The following is a 20228-nucleotide window of genomic DNA, read 5'->3' as shown; positions in this document are numbered from 1 at the left end:
TATGCCTTTTGATTGGAGCATTTAGTCCATTGACATTTAAAGTAGCTAGTGATAAATATGTACCTATTGCCATTTTGTTACTTTTTTCTCTGGGTGTTTTAGTAGTTCTGTTTCTTTCTTCTTCTCTTGCTCTCTTTCCTTGTGATTTGATAGCTTTCTTTAGTATTAGGTTTGGGTTCCTTTCTCTTAATTTTTTGTGTATTTGTCATAGGTTTCTTGTTTGTGACTACCATGAGATTCATATATAATGGCATACATATATAGTAATCTATATGAAGTTGATGGTCTCTTTAGTTGGACCTCTTTCTACAAACTCTTCTCTTTTACTCCTCTCCTCCCACATTTTATGTTTTTGACATCATATCAAACCTCTTTGTGTGTGTGTGTGTATTTGCTATCCTCTTATCATGGAAATAGGTAATTTTAGTACTTTTGTCTTTTGATCTTCATATTATCTTCATAGATAGTTGATCTGCTACCTTACTTTTACCAGTGATTTTATTGACTTTGAGAAAATAATTTTCTTCCTATTTGTGGTCTTCTCTTTCCCACTTAAATAAGTCCCTTTAGCATTTGTTATAAAACTTGTTTCTTGTTGATGAACTCCTTTAAATTTTACATGTCTGGGAAACTCTTTATCTCTCCTTCCATTCTGAATGATAGCCTTACCAGGTAGAGTATTCTTGGCTGTACATTTTTCCCTTTCAGCAGTTTAAATACATCATGCTACTTCTGTAAGGTTTCTTCTGTGAGGTCAGCTGATAGCCTTATGGGGTTTCCTTTGTATGTAACTTGTTGCCTTTCTCTTGCAGATTTTAAGATTCTCTCTTTATCTTTAATTCTTGACATTTTAATTATAATGTCTCTTGCTGTGGGCCTCTTTGGGTTTATCTTGTTAGGTGCTCTCTGTGCTTCTTGTATTTGGATGTATTTCCTTCCTTAAGTAAGGAAAAATTTCAGCTATTATTTCTTTGAATAGATTCTCTACCCCTTTATCTTTCTCTTCTCCTTCTGGAACACCTATAATACTAATGTTAGTGTGCTTGATGTTGCCCCAGAGGTCCCTTAAACTGTTCTTGTTATTTTTAATTCTTTTATCTGTTCAGCTTGGGTGGATTTCCTCTAGTCTTTCGTCCTGCTCACTGAATCATTCTTCTATATCATCTACTTTGCTATTGAGTGCCTCTAGCGAATTTTTCATTTTCGGTATTGTATTCCTCATTTCCAAATTGTTCTATTTTCTATTTTCCAATTCTTTGTTCAAGTTCTCATTGAGTTTATCCATTCTTTTCCAAAGATCAGAGAGCATCCTTATGACTTTTTGCTTGAACTCTTTCTCAGGTAGCTTGTTTATTTCTGTTTCATTTAGTTAGTTTGTTTTTTTTTTCCTGGGGTTTTGTCCTATCACTTACTTGGAATGTATTCCTTTGTCTCCTCATTTTGCCTCTTTCTCTGTGTTTATGTTGATGTATTAGGTAGGTTGGCTACATCTCCTGATCTTGGAGCTGGGGCATTATGTAAGACATGCCTTATGAGGCCCAGCAGTGTGCTTCCCTCTTGTCACCAGTTCCAAATATTCCAGGGGTGTGCACTGTGTGGGCTATGTGTCCTTCTGCTGTGGCAGGGCTGCTCTTGTTGCAGGTGCCCAGGGAGGCTAGGCTGTCCCCCTGGCTGGCTGGTTGTAAGGTTCAGCTGTGTGTGGCTGCTGTGGACTCTTCAGTCACTTTATTGCGTGTGGGCAGCCCAAGCACAGCTGGGTGCAAGGTCTAATAGCACATTCCTGTTGCAGTTTTTCTGTTAAGTCAGTAGGCCTCCAGCATGGCAGGTTGCCAGGCTAAGGGACTTACAATTGCTGTTGGCTTCTGGACTGCAAGGCTCTTGTCAGTTCTCTCTGGATTGCAGCTGAGTGGGGCTGGACCCAGGCATGTGAGCACCCAATTGTTTCATCCTTTGGAAGGTGGGGCTGATACTCTATGTGCCTGTGTGAGAAGCACATTTTTCTGCCACTGACAAGCCCCACTACCCACAGGGCCACACACACTGCCAACACAGTCCTGTCACATGTGCATGTCCTGACCCCCTGAAGTGGACACAGTCACCCCACTGGAGAGGCCCCACACACTCTACCAATGTCCCACACACTCCACCTGCTCCTCACACACACCCTGCCCCACAGAGTTGGACCCATTTGCCCAGATGAAGAGGATCCAGGCACCCAGCCTATGCAGGCCCATAAGTTGCCCAAGGGCTTGCTGTTGGGTCAGGCCAGTTGCTAGGGTGGGCTGACTGCCCTGGCTGAGCTGGATTAAATCAATGCTTTAGTGGGTGTGACAGACCTTGGGCCAATAGGCCAGGGGAAGAACTCCAATAGTGCCCACCAGTGTCTGTCAGCATGGTTGTACCAGGTCACAATAATGGCTGCCACCAATGTCTCAGTCCCAGAGGTCTCACCTCTCAATGAGATGCACCCAGAGCCTATTAGATGAGTTTCTTTTCACAAAAGGACTGTGAACCTTTCTTTCTGGTGATTTTAGGTTGCTTTCTGAAACAGGGGAATTTGTGCATATGCCTTTTAAGAGCCAGCTTTTTCCCCTTATGTTCAACAGCTTTTCTAGGAGTATTCCCTGTTGTTGTCAGTAACCAGCAAAGCCAGATATTATGACACTCATCTAGGTTATGCTGAGTCCAAAGGATGCTTATAGCAGTAATGCTCCCCTGCTCAGGTCCCCTACTCCTCCAGGGAAGGCTGTGTACCTTAGGATTGCTCCTGGCCAGCCATAAAGCACCAACACTTAGGAAGGTGGCTTTTTCTCTCCAGAAAGGAATTTCTGCCTCTTCCACCTCAGTCAGGACTGTCTTTTGTTGCAGAGGTTCTTTTTGTCCAGTTTTCAGTTCTCTCAGGGGTAATTGTTCCAAGAATAGTTGTAAACTTGTTGTGTCCATGGGAGGAAGTGAGTTCAGAGTATGCCTACACCACTATCTTGACACCAACCTCCTTCTTTACCCTTCTGCTAGTATTCAGCCGGCCCAGGACCTGGTGGGATGTGTTGAAGGCCAAGTAGTTGAACACAAAGGTGGTGACACTGGAGATGTTTCTACCTGAGAAAGCTGGTACCATGGACTCTGTCAGTTTCTCCACCATGCCTGCCTGGAGGGCATGCATCCTGCAGGCCTCATTTAAATTCACAGTTGACTCATCTTCACACTGTCTTGCAGTAGAGCATGTGTCCCTGTACCAGGGCTGCGGGTGGTGTTGGGGCGATTGGTTGGTGGCAGTGGCAGAGTCTGAGTCAAATGAGGCAGCGGAGTCTCTAATATTTATTTATCTTGCCATTCTAGTTGATTATCTCCTTAACGTACTTGGGATGTATTTTTCATTTATTAACTTTAGTTCTTATGTCTTAGCTATATCTCTTGATAAAAATATTCAAGTGAATATAGTCAAATAATATTTCACTTTAACAGGATTAATTAGTCTTTTATGTTTAATATAATAACGGACAAATTTGGGAAGCATTTACCAACTATGTGGTCTTCATGACACTTGTTATATTTTCTTATTCTTTCTATGTTGATTTCTTCTGTGTTAATTTATTTTAAAACTCTACATTTTACCCCCCCCCTTTTTTTTGGGGGTGCTATAGACTTAGTATCTCTTAGATTCCAACCAAAATTTGCAGAATGCTTTTAAAAACTAATCACAATTAATGTTAGTAATACTTTTAACTTCCACCTTCACAATATAAGGTCATCGCATATTAATGTACTTACCTTCTTACAACTTATTTTAATTGCTGATATGTCTTTTAAAAATGTTTAAGCACAGGCTATGAATGGACTTTCAATTAAATTTCAAAAACTGAAGACATCTCCGTGTGCAGCTCCTATCTGAAAAAGAAAACACTGACAGCCTCACAGATGCCTCCTTGTGCCCCAGTCATTATCCCCAAGAGTATCATTATTGTGATATAACTGCATACATCAATTTCACCTCTTTGTAATTTTCATGGATGGGATCACACAGCAAGGACTCTTTGGTACTTGGCCTTTAAAATTCCATGTTTGTTAATTTATCTCTATTTTTTCATGCCATTGGTGATGGAATTCCATTATGCGAGTATCAAAGAATTAATTTAATCATTCTTTTCTTAATGCATATGTGAGTGGGTTTATGTTGGAGCTGTGATGATGAGCACTGGTATATAAATTCTAAGTGTGGTTTGGTGATACATGTATGTATTTCTGTTCAATACATATGTTGTAGAAGAATTACTGGGTCACAGGTTTACATCTACTCAGCTTTTGGAGATACTTGCAGTTTTCCAAAATGTTTGTACAAATTTCACACCCACCAACAGTGTATGAGATGCCTAGTTTATACATATCTTTATTCACACTTAGTATTTTCTGTCATTTTCATTTTAGCTTTGTGGCTGGTGTGTGACGGTAACCAGGTAATAGCTTTATTTGCAGTCCCTTTATTTACTTAGGAAGTTGATCATTTTTTCTTGTTTTTTAGACATTGGGTACTTTTCTCTTGAAGTGTCTGTTGCTTTATTTTGTTCATTTTCCCATTGTGTTTTCTGTCCTTTTTTTTTTACTGAATTTTAAAAAGTCCTTTATATACACTGGATAGGAGGCCTTTCTTGGCTCTCTCTGTCTCTCTCTTCTCTAATTCTATCTTGGTGTCTTTTGATGAGCATAAGCTCTTAATTTTAATACAATATGACTTGTCATGTCCTCCTTTAAAGTTAATATTTTTGTTCTGTTTAAGCAGTCTTTTCTTATTATGAGATCTCAGAAGTATTCTATTTTCTTCTAAAAATATTTTATACTTTTAAATTTACATCATCAATCCATTCAAAATCAATTTGTTACAGGTATAGGTAGTGATTTAAGTCTTTTTTTTTTTATCAAGATAACATATTTCAATTTATTCTGAAATGTATTTGGCTTTCTTGTCATTTGCTGTCACCTGTCATTGCCTCACCTACTTTAACATAATCTCACCCTTGGAGCTGACATTCTGTCAAGTCTACTGGAAATTCTCTCTCTTCTTGTCTCTTTCAATCTTTACAACTTCAGTGTGCCACCAATCAAGGTTAGCTATGGTGTCAAAAATCTTCAGTGGACCTTTTTGTTTAGAGAATTGATTATTCCCTAGCTCTAAAGGGAATGTGCACCATGTTGAAACAATTCTCCATTAGTCTCAAGTTTTTTTTCACAGCTTATATCAGCTTCTGTCTTGAATTATCTTTTAAAGAATCTTTTGAATAACAGTAAGCCTTAGGTCATGTAGGTAGCATCTCTCTCCAGGGAAAAGTGTGAATTAATTGTAACCAATATGATAAAGATAATGCCTCCCTCTGAGGCAAAATTTGGGTAGGTTTTTTTGTGACCAACTTTAAAAGACTGGGATTGCTCAGTTGTGACACAAGCCTACTACATGTGCAGCATCCACCTGGGTCTCTTTGTATCACTTCAGAAGGACTTGAGGTGGACAAGGGGAACAAATGCAAAAATGAAGCTCTTGCTGCTGACTGTGTCATGAATAATAAAATCTTTTATCTCAATCTGAGGAGTCTCATGCCTTCTGTCAGCATCCATGAAACTGACAAGATTAATTTATTATCTTGCAAATAGGGTAAATTCTAAGCCATTTCTTCACATTTCTTGACAGTCTTGATGATGAGGATGGGATGCTGAGAGAGACATGACTTTCTCAAAGAGTAAATTGCAAAGACCCTTCATGGTCCTGGTTAGTGGATACGAGAAGTCTTCCTAGGACAAGTAGAAAATTCCGTCACCTACATGCTGGGGAAAGTAGAACTAAGGGCCCTGCACTGTCCTACCTGTTAATGAGGCTGAAGAGTGAGAGGTAGGACTGAAACAAGTAACTTGATTGTGCTTTGTTTGTTATTCATTCTCCTGGCAGAAGGAGGAAGAGTCAAGGGGTTATCAAGACTGACATAGAACTTTGAGAAAATCAAAAACATTATATTATATATTCATGTCATTGGGCTGCAAACAGCCAAAGGCTGCTGAAACAAAAAGGATATATGCCTGAGAGGGTCATGGCAGAATAGGAAGCTCAGAATCCTCCTTTTCCCTCACAGACACATTGATTCAACAATACGCAGTTGAATTCCTTTTGTGAGAAATTCTGAAACTAGTTAAGAGGTTCCTGAACCCTGGGTGAGACAGAAACCAGCCACATCAAAGCCACTAGGAAAACTCCAGACACCTTCTTGCCAAAATCCCTACCCCTAACCCAGCTCCATTTGATCAGAAGGAACATGCCAGCTCCCAGCTTCTCCCTGAGGAAAGAAAGAGCTGGATCACACATCAAAGTTCCAACTTTTCTGGGGCTGCCCAAGGGATTGGTTTGTCGTGTCTGTCTTGGAGCACTGATGGAACCTGGCACACTCTAGATACCTGAAGGCTGGCGAGAACAGATAGAGGTTTTCAGCAAGCACACACACAGCTGCTGTAGCCCCTACCCCAGCTAAGCACAGGGTGAGCAGGAGAAAAATCCTAGATCCCAGCTTCTCCCCGGGGAGGGAAAGAGTTGACCACCTGTCCAAAGTCCCAACTTCTCTGGGAGATGCCTGAAGGACTGGCTCCTATCTCACCACAGTGCAAAGGAATCCTCTGGTAATGGTGGGAGAGTTCATGAGGTAACCACATGTTGCCTTAGAAAAATGAGGCAGAGAGTGAGAAAGAGGTTGGGGTAAAATGAATGGGAAATGAATGATGGAGGGAAAATAACGAGCTGGTGGGAATGAATGGAAATACCCTTATCTCCATCTTGACTACACACCCAGACAGACAAAAACTGATCTGGGTCCCAAGTCCTTGTGGCTCAGTAGGGAACTCTAGACCATGTTGGTGCATCTCTGCAGAATTGTGCATGGAATTTGTCTTTGAGCACAGACACGACATCTGAGGGATGTTTTCAGGCCTGTCATCATTCATTTGGGGAGATGAACCTTGGTGCCTTCCTTCCATCTATACTTGATCACAACGTGCAAGATATTATCCGTGGGGTGAACAGTTTACTCATTGGGGATGAGGTGCCACCTTGTAATTCTTAGCTGCTCAGGGATCCATGGTAATTCTACTCCAGGGACACTTGTAGTTCATGCACCACAGGTGGATCCTGTTCCTGGCACTGAGGGCACAATGATTCTAAGAGTGTGTGCGAACCTCGACTCAGACCACTGAAGCTAAGGCAGCCAGAGGCATCAAACGGCTCCACAAATTCATCTACATCAAGGTCTTCTAGATTGAAGCACTGAGTGGAGGAGTAACAGGTAAAAACAACAAATTCAGCCAAAGAAATGGAGTCATCAAAAAGGGAGACGATATTAGTGTGTGAGTTCTCATGGATGATGTCATGAAAGAAGTCAGGAGAGACAACCAACGCACCACTGCTGGTTTAGGCCTGCCGGGGAAGAGAAATTAGGGCAGTGTAGCTCATCTCGGCTCCACCCGTCTCTTCACCCTGACCTAGCCGCAGGATCAAGGGTTTCGAACAGCAAACTTCAGCTGTTAAAGAAAGGGTCAGGCTTATAGAGCAAGCAAACCCTGCAGCATGGGGTGATTAGTAACTGCTCCTAACAATATACTTAATAAAATTAAACAATCATCATTTTATTTGATTCTCCCAACTGAAAGGTCACAGAAGCTGAGTTACCCTCTAGGTGGAAAAGCCACGACTGGAGATCTCAGAGGATGGGACCCTGAGACCAGCAATCCTTTCTACATATCCATGGCTGAAGCACTTCTCAAAAGGAAGAAAAGGGCTGTGTGGCTGACCTCAGGTTCCATACACAGGAACTTTCTTCAAAACAAAAAGAACCATAAAGAAAGATTAAGCTATACTCAGTAAACTGATTATTAGTAAACCTGTTAGTCATTTTGGAACTATTACAAATGATTTTATGTTTTCCTAATATATAGAATATATAATTGTATAACATATATTCTATTTATATGATACATTATATATTTTATAGAATTTATTTAATAGGCAATGTTTCCAAATATCCTAAAATTATAGATATCATGTAATTATATACATATCCTAAAATATGGATAAAACAAATAAATTATTACGTCAATGTCACTAAAACCTAAGATTTTCAGAGGCCAGCCTGGTGGCATAGTGGTTAAGTTCACGCACTCCACTTCGGCTGCCCAGGATTCACAGGTTTGGATCACAGGTGCGGATCCAGCACCGCTTGTCAAGACACGCTATAGTGGCATCCCACATGCAAAATAGAGGAAGATTGGCACAGATGTTAGCTTAGTGACAGTCTTCCTCAAGCAAAAAGAGAAAGACTGGCAATAGATGTTAGCTCAGGGCCAATCTTCCTCACAAAAAAACAGAAAACTAAGATTTTTGGCATAAAAGACAAAAGAAGCATAAAGATAAAATCAAACAAGTCTCGGTAGGGTTAGACATTCTGCATTTCTCACAAGTTCCCAGAGGGTGCTGAGGCTGCTGGTCCACTGACTGCATTCTGAGTATCAAGATTCTAAGGTCCTTACATTAAGCACAAGGAGGGTAGTTCTGATTACTGTTAGACTTTGATATGTCGGTTATGCATGTTGTGATTTCTAGGGCAGTGTCTCAGCTGGGATAGACTTTGCCTCCAGTGCATACAAGCAATGTCTGGAGACATTTCTGGCCATGGAGGGGGTGGAGAGGTGTTACTGCTATCTAGTGAGTGGAGGCCAGGGGTGCTGATAAACTTCCTATAGCATAGCCCTGCCAAGGAATTATCCAGCTAAACATACCAACAGTGCCGAGGTTCAGAAACACTGTTCCAGGGGAACCACTAAAGGAATAAAAACAGAGTCTGTGGATTCCAGAGTAGGAAGAGAGGAGAAATGGACTGATAAAATCAATCCAAAGTCAATCCACAAAGAACAATGAGAAAAAGGAACAGAGAAGGGCAGAAGAAATAGAAAGCATAATGGGAGGCAGCAGATTTAAGCCCAAGTCCATTAGTTCATTAAATATAATTGGAACTAAGTATTGGTTAAAAGCAAAGATTGTTAGACTGGATTTTCAAAAATATGCCATTTACAAATAAAACTTCAGGATGCAGAAAGTTTGACAGTAATAGGATGGGAAAAGTATACCATGCAAATACTAATCAAAAGATAGCTGATAAATCTTTATCGATATCAGAGAAATGAGCCTAAAGGAAAAAAAGGTATTCCTCAATGTAAAGAAGGTAATTTATTTCATAATGATGAAAGACTGAATTCACCAAGATATAAAAAAATCTTCATTTGATGCCTCAATAATCATGACTTTAAAACATATAAAGCAAAAGTTTACAGAACTAAAAGAAAAAGCAGGCAATTCCACACTAAAGTGGGAGTTCAGCACAATTTCCTTAATATTAATTTTTAAAAAGCAGAATTAATTTAGAAACAAATAGGTCTGCCTAGACAAATAATAAACTTGGTTTCTGGAAATATGTAGCATGTTGCTCACAACATCTGCAGACTACACATTCTACTCAATGAAACAAAGGGATTTACAAAATTGGACCACATACTGGGTGCATAAGGTAAGTCTCGGTTGTTATCAAAGGATTTTAATAATACCAAATATGGGGCCAGCCTGGTGGAGTAGTGGTTAAATTTGTGCACTCTGCTTCAGCAGCCCAGGGTTCGTGGATTTGGATCCTGGGCAAGGACCTACATACTGCTCATCAAGCCATATGTTGGTGGTGTCCCATGTACAAAATAGAGGAAGATTGGCACAGATGTTAGCACAGTGACAATCTTCCTCAAGCAAAAAGAGGAAGATTGGCAACAGATATTAGCTCAGGGCCAAACTTCTTCACCAAAAAAAACCCAAAAAGAAACCCCCAGAAAACTAAAAACAAAAAACAAAAAAATATATTCTCTAATTATAATGCAAAGAAGATAGAAATTGATGGCAAACATAAGTTAGAAAATCGTCTTCTAAACAGCACTTGAAACAAATAGTATATATAACTTTGTGGAGAGGACAGAAGAAAATTCTTTGTTTTTACAAGCCTACTTACCTAGACCAGGGGTTGGCAAACTACAGCCAGGGGATCTGTTTTTGAGGGGTGGGATGGGGCTTGGTGGTGATTGTTTTCTTTGAGATGTAATTCACATACTATAAAGTTCACCCTTTTAGTATACAATTCAGTGGTTTTTGGTATATTTACAAAGTTGTACAACTATCTCGACCAATTCCAGGACATTTCATTATCCCAAAAAGAAATCCCATATACATTAAGCAATCACTTTCCACTGTCCATCCACCCTTCCACCACCCAACCCCCACGTTCAACCCCAGCCACTAATGTACTTTGTCTCTATAGATTTGCCTATTCTGGACATTTCGTATAAATGGAATCATACAATATGTTGCCTTTTGTGTCTGGCTTCTTTCACTTAGCATAATGCTTTCCGTGTTCATCCATGTTGTAGCACTATCAATGTTTCACTCATTTTTATGGGTAACATTCATTACATGGACACACCACGTTTTGTTTGTCCATTCCTCAGTTGATTGACATTTGGGTGATTTCCACATGTTGACTATCGCAAACAATGCTGTTACAAATATTTGTGCGCAAGTTCTTGTGTGGCTGTGTGTTTTCAGTTCTTACGGGGAACATACCTAGGAGTAAAATTTCTGGGTAAAATGGTAACTTAGTGGGACTAACAATGTTTTCCAAAGTGGCTGCACCATTTTACATTCCCACCAGCAGTGTACGAGGGTTCCATTATCTCCACATCCTCATGAGACACTTGTTATTTGCAATAATACAAATTATTTTTGCATGTTGATCTTGTATCCTGCAACCTTGATGAACTCGTTTATTAGCTCAAATTTTTTTTACTGGATTCTTTAGGATTTCCTATATACAAAATCATGTCATCTGCAGAGAGAATTTTCACTTCTTCCTTTCCAATCTGCATGCCTTTTATTTTTTTCTTGCCTAATTACTCTAGCTGGAACTTCCAGTATCATGCTAAATAGAAGTGGTGAGGGTGGACATTCTTGTCTTGTTCCTTATCTTCTGTGGAAAGCACTGTCTTTCACTAAGTATTATGTCAGCTGTGGGTTTTTTGTAGATGTCTTTTATCAGGTTAAGGAAGTTCCCTTCTATTCCTAGTTTGTTGAGTGTTTTTAATCACAAGAGTGTTTTATTTTGTCAAATCCTTTTTCTTCAATTGCAAGGATCACATGGTTTTTTTTATTCTATTGATATGGAGTATTTCATTGATTTTTCTGATGTTACACTAACCTTGAATGCTTACGATAAATTCCACTTGGTCATGGTGTACAATTCTCTTTATGTGTTGCTGGATTTGGGTTGTTACTATTGTGTTGAGCATTTTTGTACCTGTTCCTGAGAGACAATGGTCTGTAGACTTTTTTCACTTTGTGTCTTTGTCTCCTTTTGGTTATCAGCATAATGCTGGCCTCAGAATGTGTTGGGAAATGTTTCCTCCCTTTCTACTTTTTGAAAGAGTTTGTGAAGAATTGGTATTAATTTGTTAAATATTTTGGTAGAATTCAGTGAAGCCATCCAGGCTTGCGCTTTTCTTTGTGGACAGTTTTTTGATTACTAGTTCAATATATTCCCTATAATCCTAACACACAAACATTTCTTATGTGATTTACATTCCATATGAGAGGGATAAAACACTAAATAGCAGTCTAAGTGAGGTTTTGTTACTACAGCAGTTCAGGTCAGATCAGCTTTTGTCACCAATGACTCATTCAAAAGCCTACCAGAGATTTCTGCATTCTGCATCATGGCTAAGAAATCATGAGCCATCTTTCCTACAGTGCTACTAAGCTGGCCATGCCCTGCATCTCCTTGTCTAGCTTGTAGGGCCAGCTTCCCTCTTTGGCTGGGCACTAAGAGTACCATAAGCTACTAGAGGAAATTAAGGGATTTTTCCCTTCTGGAAGAGATTTGTCGAGTTCTGGTCTGGTCAGTCCTAAGACCCCACATCAAAGTCAAAACAGTCTGGGTCTGTTCCCCCATCTGGAAAACACAGATGGACAGGGAAGGACTAAACGGAGTGGGGATTTCCTCCAGGCAGGAGGCTGATGACAAGGAATGTGTTTCAACTTCAGATGTTTTGATTAGAACTGAGAAGAGGAGAGGTACAGGGCCTTCCTTCCGGCTGCCGCTTGTGTAAGTTCTTAGGGTTTGAAAAAGAGAAGTGGCATCAAGTCCACTTCCTCAATTTCTCTGCCCTCTTTCCTCAGCCAAAGCCCCCACTGAGGCCTTGTCCTCACCCTCCAGGACCATCATCTCAGCCTCCTCCCTGGTCTGCTAGATTTGTTTGACCCAGAAGGCTCTCCTCAAGTCTTACTGGACCCTCTCCCTCAAGGCAAGTCCTAGCCCTTCACCCTGCTATCTGGATCTTTTCGGGATCTGGCCCCTACATACTTCTCCATGTTCACCTGCGTCACTCCATTTCACTTTCCCCACTCTCCATGCCAAATTACTTCTGTTTCCATGAAGAGTAAGGAGCAGGGAAAGCTTCCAATGTAGAGGTTCACATTATAAGCAAAAGGCTGGAGATGTTGAAGCATGTGTGGGTTTGCAGGAACCAAGAATGTTTCCCAGGGAGGAGTGGGTGGTGAGGTTAGGAAGACTGGAATCCTGGTTGCCAAGGTGACTGCATCCTTCCCTTTACTCCCCTAATCCAGGTGTCACCAAGGCCCAAGCTGTCTCCTCGGCAATCTTTCCCTTCCATTTCCTTTTTTACCCAAAATCTCCCTAACTATGCATTACCTCCTCCAGTTAAAACTCCTGTCTCATACCAGAATCCTCCCGGGGCTCCCAGCCTCAGGTCTCCTCCTTCGATTCTAATGCTGTCACTCCTTTGCCAAAAACCCCTGTGGCTGCTTGTGCCTTCCAGAATGAAGTTTAAATCTTCAGCTTGCTCCCAGCTGCTGTATACACTCTGGAATCAGCCTCATCTCCTTATACTGTTGATGCCCCCACACGTTAGTAGCAGAGCTAAGTTGGGACTAAAAATTTTGTCTCTGGACCACAGGCAGTAGACTGTTACAGTGGCACCCCAATAAACCATGCCTGCAGGTTTCACATCTTACGTGGCCCCCTACCACAATGACTCTGGGCTTGGCTATGCGACTTGTTTTGGCTTGTGATGCAAGCAGAGGCTTGGAAAACAGTTGTAATCTGGAACTTGTTCTCTTGGAAACTTCTGTGGAGCTGGAAGCTGTCAGATAAAGAGGTCCAGCCACCCTGGAGCGGTCACTCTACCAGGCCTTAGCTGAGGTGCCAGACATAGGAGTGAAGAAGTCATCTTGATCATTCCACCCCAGTACACACCCCAAGGAGCAGATGAACCTGCCAACTGAGCAGAGCCTAGACTGCAGATTATGAGGAATCATGTTTTTATTGTTTTAAGTCACTGAGTTTTGGGGGTGGGTTGTTATGCAGCAAAATATAACTGGAACAACATGGATCATTCATTTGAATGTTCCTTCAACAATTATTGGTAGGTTGCCTACTAAGCTAGAACATTCAACATCATGCTCAGTGATCCTATTGCCCCACCTCCCAATCTCATCAATTCTTCACTCATTCAGTCCTTCAAATATTTATATCCTAGGAAAGGTAATTTGTGCCAGGGGTAGGTGGACTGAGTTTAAACCACAGGCCCTGCCCTTATGAAACTAACCATAAGCTAATAATGGGAGGAACAAGGTCTCCTTTACCCTCATCCCCAAGGACCCAAGAGGGTCTAATAAACACTAGGGACTTGGCAACACGAGGGCTGAGCTGGTGAAATCACCTTGCTACCCAAAGCCAATTTCCCTTCCATTCTGCTAAGGCAAATTTCACTTAAGTATCACGTCCTCCTTGAAACCTTACATGCAACAGCATCCACTAAGTCTCCTGCTCCTCTCTCCAGAGCTCTTTGGCCCCTGCATCAGGTAGAATTTGGGTGACCTTCAAGTAATGAACCCCCAAACAGTCACTTAAACAGTTTAACTCTCCCAGGTGACAGATACTAGGATACTAGCCTGAGTCTTCACTGTATCAGGAACCCAGGCTCCTTCTCTCTTGTTCTGCCGCCTTGCTTGGCCTATACTCTTAAGATAACTTCCTGGTCTGAGATGACTGCTCCCACTCTGGTCATCTGGTCTACATTCCAGAGCACAGGAAGGAAGAAACGAGGGGGTGCATCTCTCCTTCTTTGAGAACACTTCCTAGAAGTTGCACATACCCATTATGTTCATGCATTATTAGCCAGAATTTACTCACAATGCCACACCAAATTTTAAGAGACACTGGAAAAATACCTTGAATCCAGGCAGTCGTGTGCACAGTTAAAAATGAGAGTGGCTATCTAAGTAAAGAAATGGGCAAACAGAAACTGAAGGACAACTGGTTCTGTCTTACGACAGGCCCCTTCCGCTGTGTTATAGCCCTGATTATCCTGAGACCTCCTGAGGGACATGGCCCAACCCACACGGGGTTCTCTGGCAAGTTATGGCTAACCCTGACTGACTGTTTCTCACGTGCCATGCACTGTTTCACATTTTATATGTATGAACTTATTTAGTCTGCACAACTGGCCCTTTGATTTAGATTCTACTGCTATCCCCATCTAACACAGTTCAAAACTGAGTTCAGAGAGACCTGGTAACCTACTCAAGATGACACAGCTATTAAGTGTAGGAGCTGGGATCTGGAGCCAGGCAGTCTGGCTCCAAGGCACCTGCTCTTACCCACTGCATACTCGGTCAATATCTGCGAAACTAAACTGCACACAGGACTGCTGGCCAGAGACACCCTGTGGACTCTCTACCACATAGGCTAGCTGCACTCCTGGTGCTCCCCAGAGAATCCTCCCCATTCTTGGGACACATGGGTGTGGCAAGCCCACTAATTAGGTCTTCCCCAGAGAGGGCAGAGAGACCATGGCCCTGATGTGGTGTCCCCTCCTCCATACTAGTGACTAACACCAAAGGACCAGCTATTTCTAGACCTTTATTTCTCTGTGAAAAGGGGAAAAAAAAGGAATAAAATAAAAATGGCACAGTGACACAAAAAACCACTGAGGGGGAAGAAGGGAGAAAGGTAGGTGGAGAAGTCAATGGGGGAGGGGGTCCCCATTACAGCAGCAGGAGCCAGTGACCTGGGACGCTCACATCTCTCCCCCGACGTGGGCAGGAGTGGCCCCTTCCTCCCAGGGTCACTGCCCTGTCCCACCTTGTGCTCCCCCAGCCCCTTGGGAGGTGGACAGTGAGAAGTCGGATTCCCAGGCTGGGAAGAGAAAGAACCGTGCTGGGGGAAGGGGCATGGGGTCAGACCATGCACAGGGAGTGACAGCCAAAGGCCCCCCACTGTCTCCCTGAGGGAGGGAATTGGGGTGGAAGGACACCAGAGGCCGGCATTGGCTCCTCTTCCAGCATCAGGCGAGAGACAGAACTGAGGAAACAGAAATAGGTGGGAGTCAGAACCACAGCTAGCCCTCTGCTCACAACCGCTCCTGCATCTGCCCCTCCCAGGAGCTGCTGCTCCCAGGCCTACTGCCTGTCCCTGCAGACCACTCTCCCCCGGGGTCTCCGAGTTTTGAATGCCTTACCAGTCAGAGCCTCCTGGGCAAAGTACTTGACATCTACATCCTGGTCCTGGGTCAGCTTCTCTAGGATGGGCTTGACTTCACTCTGGAGTGTGCTGGAAGAAGGGGAAGAGTGAGCAAGGCTGGGCTGGGGGCACAAGGCAGGCAGAGGGCTCCCAAGTAAGGAGGTGTACACAGATACAGACAGATGTGAATTCAAAGTCTCTGAGGCCAGAGATATAATTACTTTTAAAGTTGGAAGTCTAACAAACTAAGACACAGAATCATAAAACCCACAAGTCTCCAAGGGTTGGAAAATGGATGGCTTTCATTTCTTTAACACATTTACTGAGGCCTGCTGCATTTCAGGTGTGAGCACAGTGGTAAATCTAACACTCCTGATTGTTGCCCACACAGAGCTTGGGCTAGGAAGAAGACAAAGACCAACCTGATGATAAGTAACAGAAGAGTGGGACGTGCCCAAGGGGAAATCCTTGGCTCAACTGGAGCCGAGAGGAGGCATCCACTCTCATGTAAGGGGCCCAGGGAAACCTGTCTGCACTGAAAGTCAACTGTTTGGGAAATGAAGGTTGACTTCAGAGAGAAACGAAAGGTGTGAAGTTGGGTCCTGGAACTGGCACACAGAAATCAGAGGTGCAGCCTTCATGTGTCCCCTTCAAGTTGACAGACAGCTCCCCTTCCCCCATATAACCACTATTGTCACTTCTATCATCTAGATCTCTTTCATCTATTCTTGAACTTGATATAAATGGAATCACAGATATGTTTTCTTGGGTCTGGCTTCTCAGTCGACAAGAAGTCTGTGAGAGGTGCCTACGTTACTGCATAGAGCAGGATTCTTTTTTCACTGCTGAACACAATCTCCCATTGTATGAATAAATCACAACTCATCCACTGTACTGCTGATGGGCATTTAGGTTGTTTCCATTTCATGGCTAATATGAATAAAGCTACCACATTCTTTTGACAGAAATAAGTATTCATTTCTGCTGGATATACACGCGGGAGTGGAAGTGTGGCTCACATCTAATTAGCTTCACTAGATTCTACCAGTTTTCAGAGTGACTGTACCCATTTACCAGTCCCGCCCCCACTTGCAAGGTATGAGCACTCCAGCTGCTCTACCAACGCCTAAACGTTCTTCACCAACACTTGCACCCTTGACCTTTTTTAAGTTTAGCCTTTCTGGGTGTGTTTTCACTCCCATTTCCTGATGGCTGACCGTGTTGAGCACACTGTCATATGCTTACTGGCTATTTGGAGATCTCCTTTTGAAAGTGCCCGTTCGACTCTTTTTTTGCCCATCTCTTTCTTGGGCTTTGTCTTATTGCTTTGCAGGCAAGTATTCTGGATGAGTCAGTCTTCTGTCAGAAATAGGTACTGCAGATAACTCCTCCTAATCGTGCCTTGCCATTTTACTCTCAAAATGTTGTCTTTTGATGATGTTCCCATTTTACCAAAGGTCAACTTCTGAATCTTTTCCTCTGGTAAGCAGTTTAATAAATCTGTGCCTTCCACAAGTCTTGAAGATATTTTCCTACATTTTCTTCTAGAATCTTTATTTTTTTTTATCTTTCTGATTCTGGTCTGTTATCTCTAATTTGTTTATGCATTGAGGTAAGAGGTTTTTGCCCATATGGATATCCAACCGACCCAGCCATTTATGGAAAATACCTACATCCCCCAAAACTGTAGTGGCACACTCTGTTATACACACGTAGGTCTGCTTCCGTGCCCTTGATTCTGTTCTAATGAGCTATTTGAATATTGTTGTACCAACACCTCATTTTCTAATTATTGTGATAATTACTTGGCAAGTCTTACCAAGTATTACTGTGTTAAGTCTTGGTATTTAAGTCTTTCAACTTTGTTCTTCTTTAGGATTGCCTTGGTTATTTCAGATCTTTGCACTTTCGTGCCAATTTTTCATTAAAGAAACTGCTAAGGGACTGAGATTATACATTTAGTATATAGACGAATTTGGGGAATCACCACATTCATGAATATTATGTAGGTCTTCTTTAATTTCTCAAAGCAATATTTTATTGTTTTCACTAGTGGTATCACATATCTTTCATTAAATTTATTCCTGGGTATTTGATGTTTTTGGTACAATTATAAATCTCACACACACACGTCACTTTAATTTTCTAATGATCTGTTGCTAATACAAAGAACTACCACCCTCTCAGCCCCTCCCACTATGTGAGGTAGTCCATGTGAATTCTCCTTCTACATTTGAGGAAACTAAGACCTTGGGAAGGGAAAGAGACAGACCAAAGTCACATAGCAGGGGAACAGCAGTGCTGGGACTCAAACTTTAGGCTCTATCTTCAAAGCTCAAAGATCAAGATGCCCAGAACAGCCTCACTGCTGTGTAAGGGAAGGTCCAGCCCTTACCTGTTGTCCAGGATGGGTCCTATCTTCTGGAGGGACTTGGCCACGTTGAAGCGGACGTTGGCAACGGGGTCCCCAGCCATACGCAGGACCGTGGGCAGCATGTGCTTGGTGGTGATGTCCTGCCCACAAACCTCAGATAGCACCTGGGGGTCAGCGAGTGGCAAAGGGATGATTATCCAAAGTTCACAGCTAATTCCCATTTCCCCTTCCTCTGACCAGGCCACCTCGGTGATCATCAAGTCTGAGGATGAAGCTGATCAATATATGGGACTCTGAGCCCAGGTTCACACACCCTGGGGCAAATTTACTCTCCTAAAGTTCCTATCTCCCCTAACACCCTCCTAACACCACTGTCTCCTGCCCTGGAAACTCCCAGCCAGAATGTCCCAGTCCATTTCCCTGTCCTCAGATATCTCTTCATCCCCTGGGGATGGGTCTTAATTCCTAACCCCCAGGAACCCCGCCTTAGTGCAGCAGTCTCCAAAGTGAGCAAGGGAAGAAATGATCAGAACACTTAAGTTATAGTTGCTTTTAAATGTTAACCTCTAATTTCTAGTTATGTGTATGGTTTATTTAAAAGAATAGAAATGAGCACTTCCTATACACAACTAAGTATTCTAAGTCCTTTGCATGTATAACCAGATTAACCTTCAGAACCTGAAGAGTTAGGTACTGTGATTACCAGTATGAATCCTTTACAGGTGAGAAAACTAAAGCACTAAGCCGTTATTAGTTCATTTTCTCAAAGTCTAGAGCTAATATATGGCAGATCTAGAATTAAAAACCAGGTCTGATTCTAGAGCTTGCACATTTAACCATTATATGATAAATGAATATATCACAAATCAATGTATTTCATGGGGAAGGAGAGGGGTGCTCAGAAAGATTTGGCAATCACTGTTCCAAAAGTCCCAGTCTCACGAGTCGTGGGTCTCCTACCATGCAGGTCCCTACCGCCCAGAGGCCCTGTGACTCTGACTCGGGGAGCCCCACTGTCTGGCCTGCCGTTTCCCAGGGACTCATCCCTGTGACCTAAGAGTCCCACCACGTCCCCACTCTCAAGCCAGGTGTCTCCCTTGAGGATCCTCCACCATCTCTTCTCCCAGGTACTCTCAGTTCCCCAGAAACAGGCTGGTGGGGGGGTGGAGGTACTCACATTGATGCAGAAGAGTGTAGTCATGCGGTGCAGGTAGTTGGGGTCCCCAGACATGGCCAAGACCTTAGGGATGATGGTGGCATGGGCCCACTCCTTGCCAAACTTCTCCACCAGCTTTTTCAGGTTGCTGGTGGCCGCCTCACGGATAGCATATACTGCAGAAGGACGAGGGTGAGAGAGTGGTGATTCAGAAGGTGAAGGACTGAGGACTGACATGGGAGGGAAGGGACAGTCACACTCACTGCTGCCTACTGAGCAGCCCCCAGGTACCAGGCCACAGGTGAATCCATAAACTCCCAGAGGAAGAAAGCGATTACTACATGCCAAATGTAGGGTTTTCTTTACACGTAGTATCTTCTCAATAGCTCCAAGACACAGGTTCCACTATTGGCCTCACTTTCTGATGGGCAAACTGAGGCTACAAGAAGTGATTTGCCCCAGCAAATTATTTAGTACTTAGTACTTAGAACAATGCCTAATATAGACAAATGTTTTATTTTCACCACTCTTAGTGAAAACAATGAGCAATTCTCACAATGGCTCTGAAAGACTGGGATGAAAAGTCCCATGTTTCACAGAATGAGCGTGGGTGAAAGACAGTAATTGACCTGCTTAAACTTCAACAGTCAGGAGGGAGGATTCAAAACCCAGGGCTGTCTGCTTGTTGGCCCTTGAATCTGTCCCATTACCAGGCAGCTCCTGGGTGATCTCTTACGTCCTCCCCCTACCCTGCACTTCTCCAGGATTCTAAAAACCAAGTGAATTGGTCCAGGTGAGCATCTGACAGCATGGGAGAGTGACTCCAGCCTCCTTTACACTCTCCCCACTGGCCCCAGCCAATCCGCCTTCCATCCTTCCTGGAGCCCCAATATCCTCCTCCATCCTACTGGAGGCACTCACCGTGATCCACGAGCCAGGCCATGCACAAGGAGTTGAGTTTCTCATCAAAGAACTCTACCCCCTGTGGGACAAAAGGAGGTATGGGATCAAGGGAGACTGAGTTGAGGTTCCAGCAACACCCCCAGGG

The 20228-nt window shown here is 42.8% G+C and overlaps 1 protein-coding gene across 1 annotated transcript in view; it reads right to left on the bottom strand.

The window, feature by feature from the left end:
• Positions 1-15037: 15037 nt before the first annotated feature.
• Positions 15038-20228, bottom strand: part of PPP2R1A (protein phosphatase 2 scaffold subunit Aalpha) — a 39843-nt gene continuing 34652 nt past the window's right edge. The window contains exons 11-15 of the mRNA XM_008540558.2: positions 20102-20162; positions 19202-19356; positions 18046-18188; positions 15649-15740; positions 15038-15491 (exon numbers count right to left, since the gene is read on the bottom strand). Coding sequence (XP_008538780.2) covers positions 15475-15491; positions 15649-15740; positions 18046-18188; positions 19202-19356; positions 20102-20162 — 468 coding nt within the window. The 3' untranslated portion in view covers positions 15038-15474. The remainder of the gene's footprint in view (positions 15492-15648; positions 15741-18045; positions 18189-19201; positions 19357-20101; positions 20163-20228) is intronic.

The sequence above is a fragment of the Equus przewalskii genome, chromosome 9, assembly GCF_037783145.1.
Source record: "Equus przewalskii isolate Varuska chromosome 9, EquPr2, whole genome shotgun sequence".
Taxonomy (NCBI): Eukaryota; Metazoa; Chordata; class Mammalia; order Perissodactyla; family Equidae; genus Equus; species Equus przewalskii.
The sequence above is the reverse complement of the archived record's forward strand: the minus strand, read 5'-3'. Positions and strand labels throughout refer to the sequence as shown.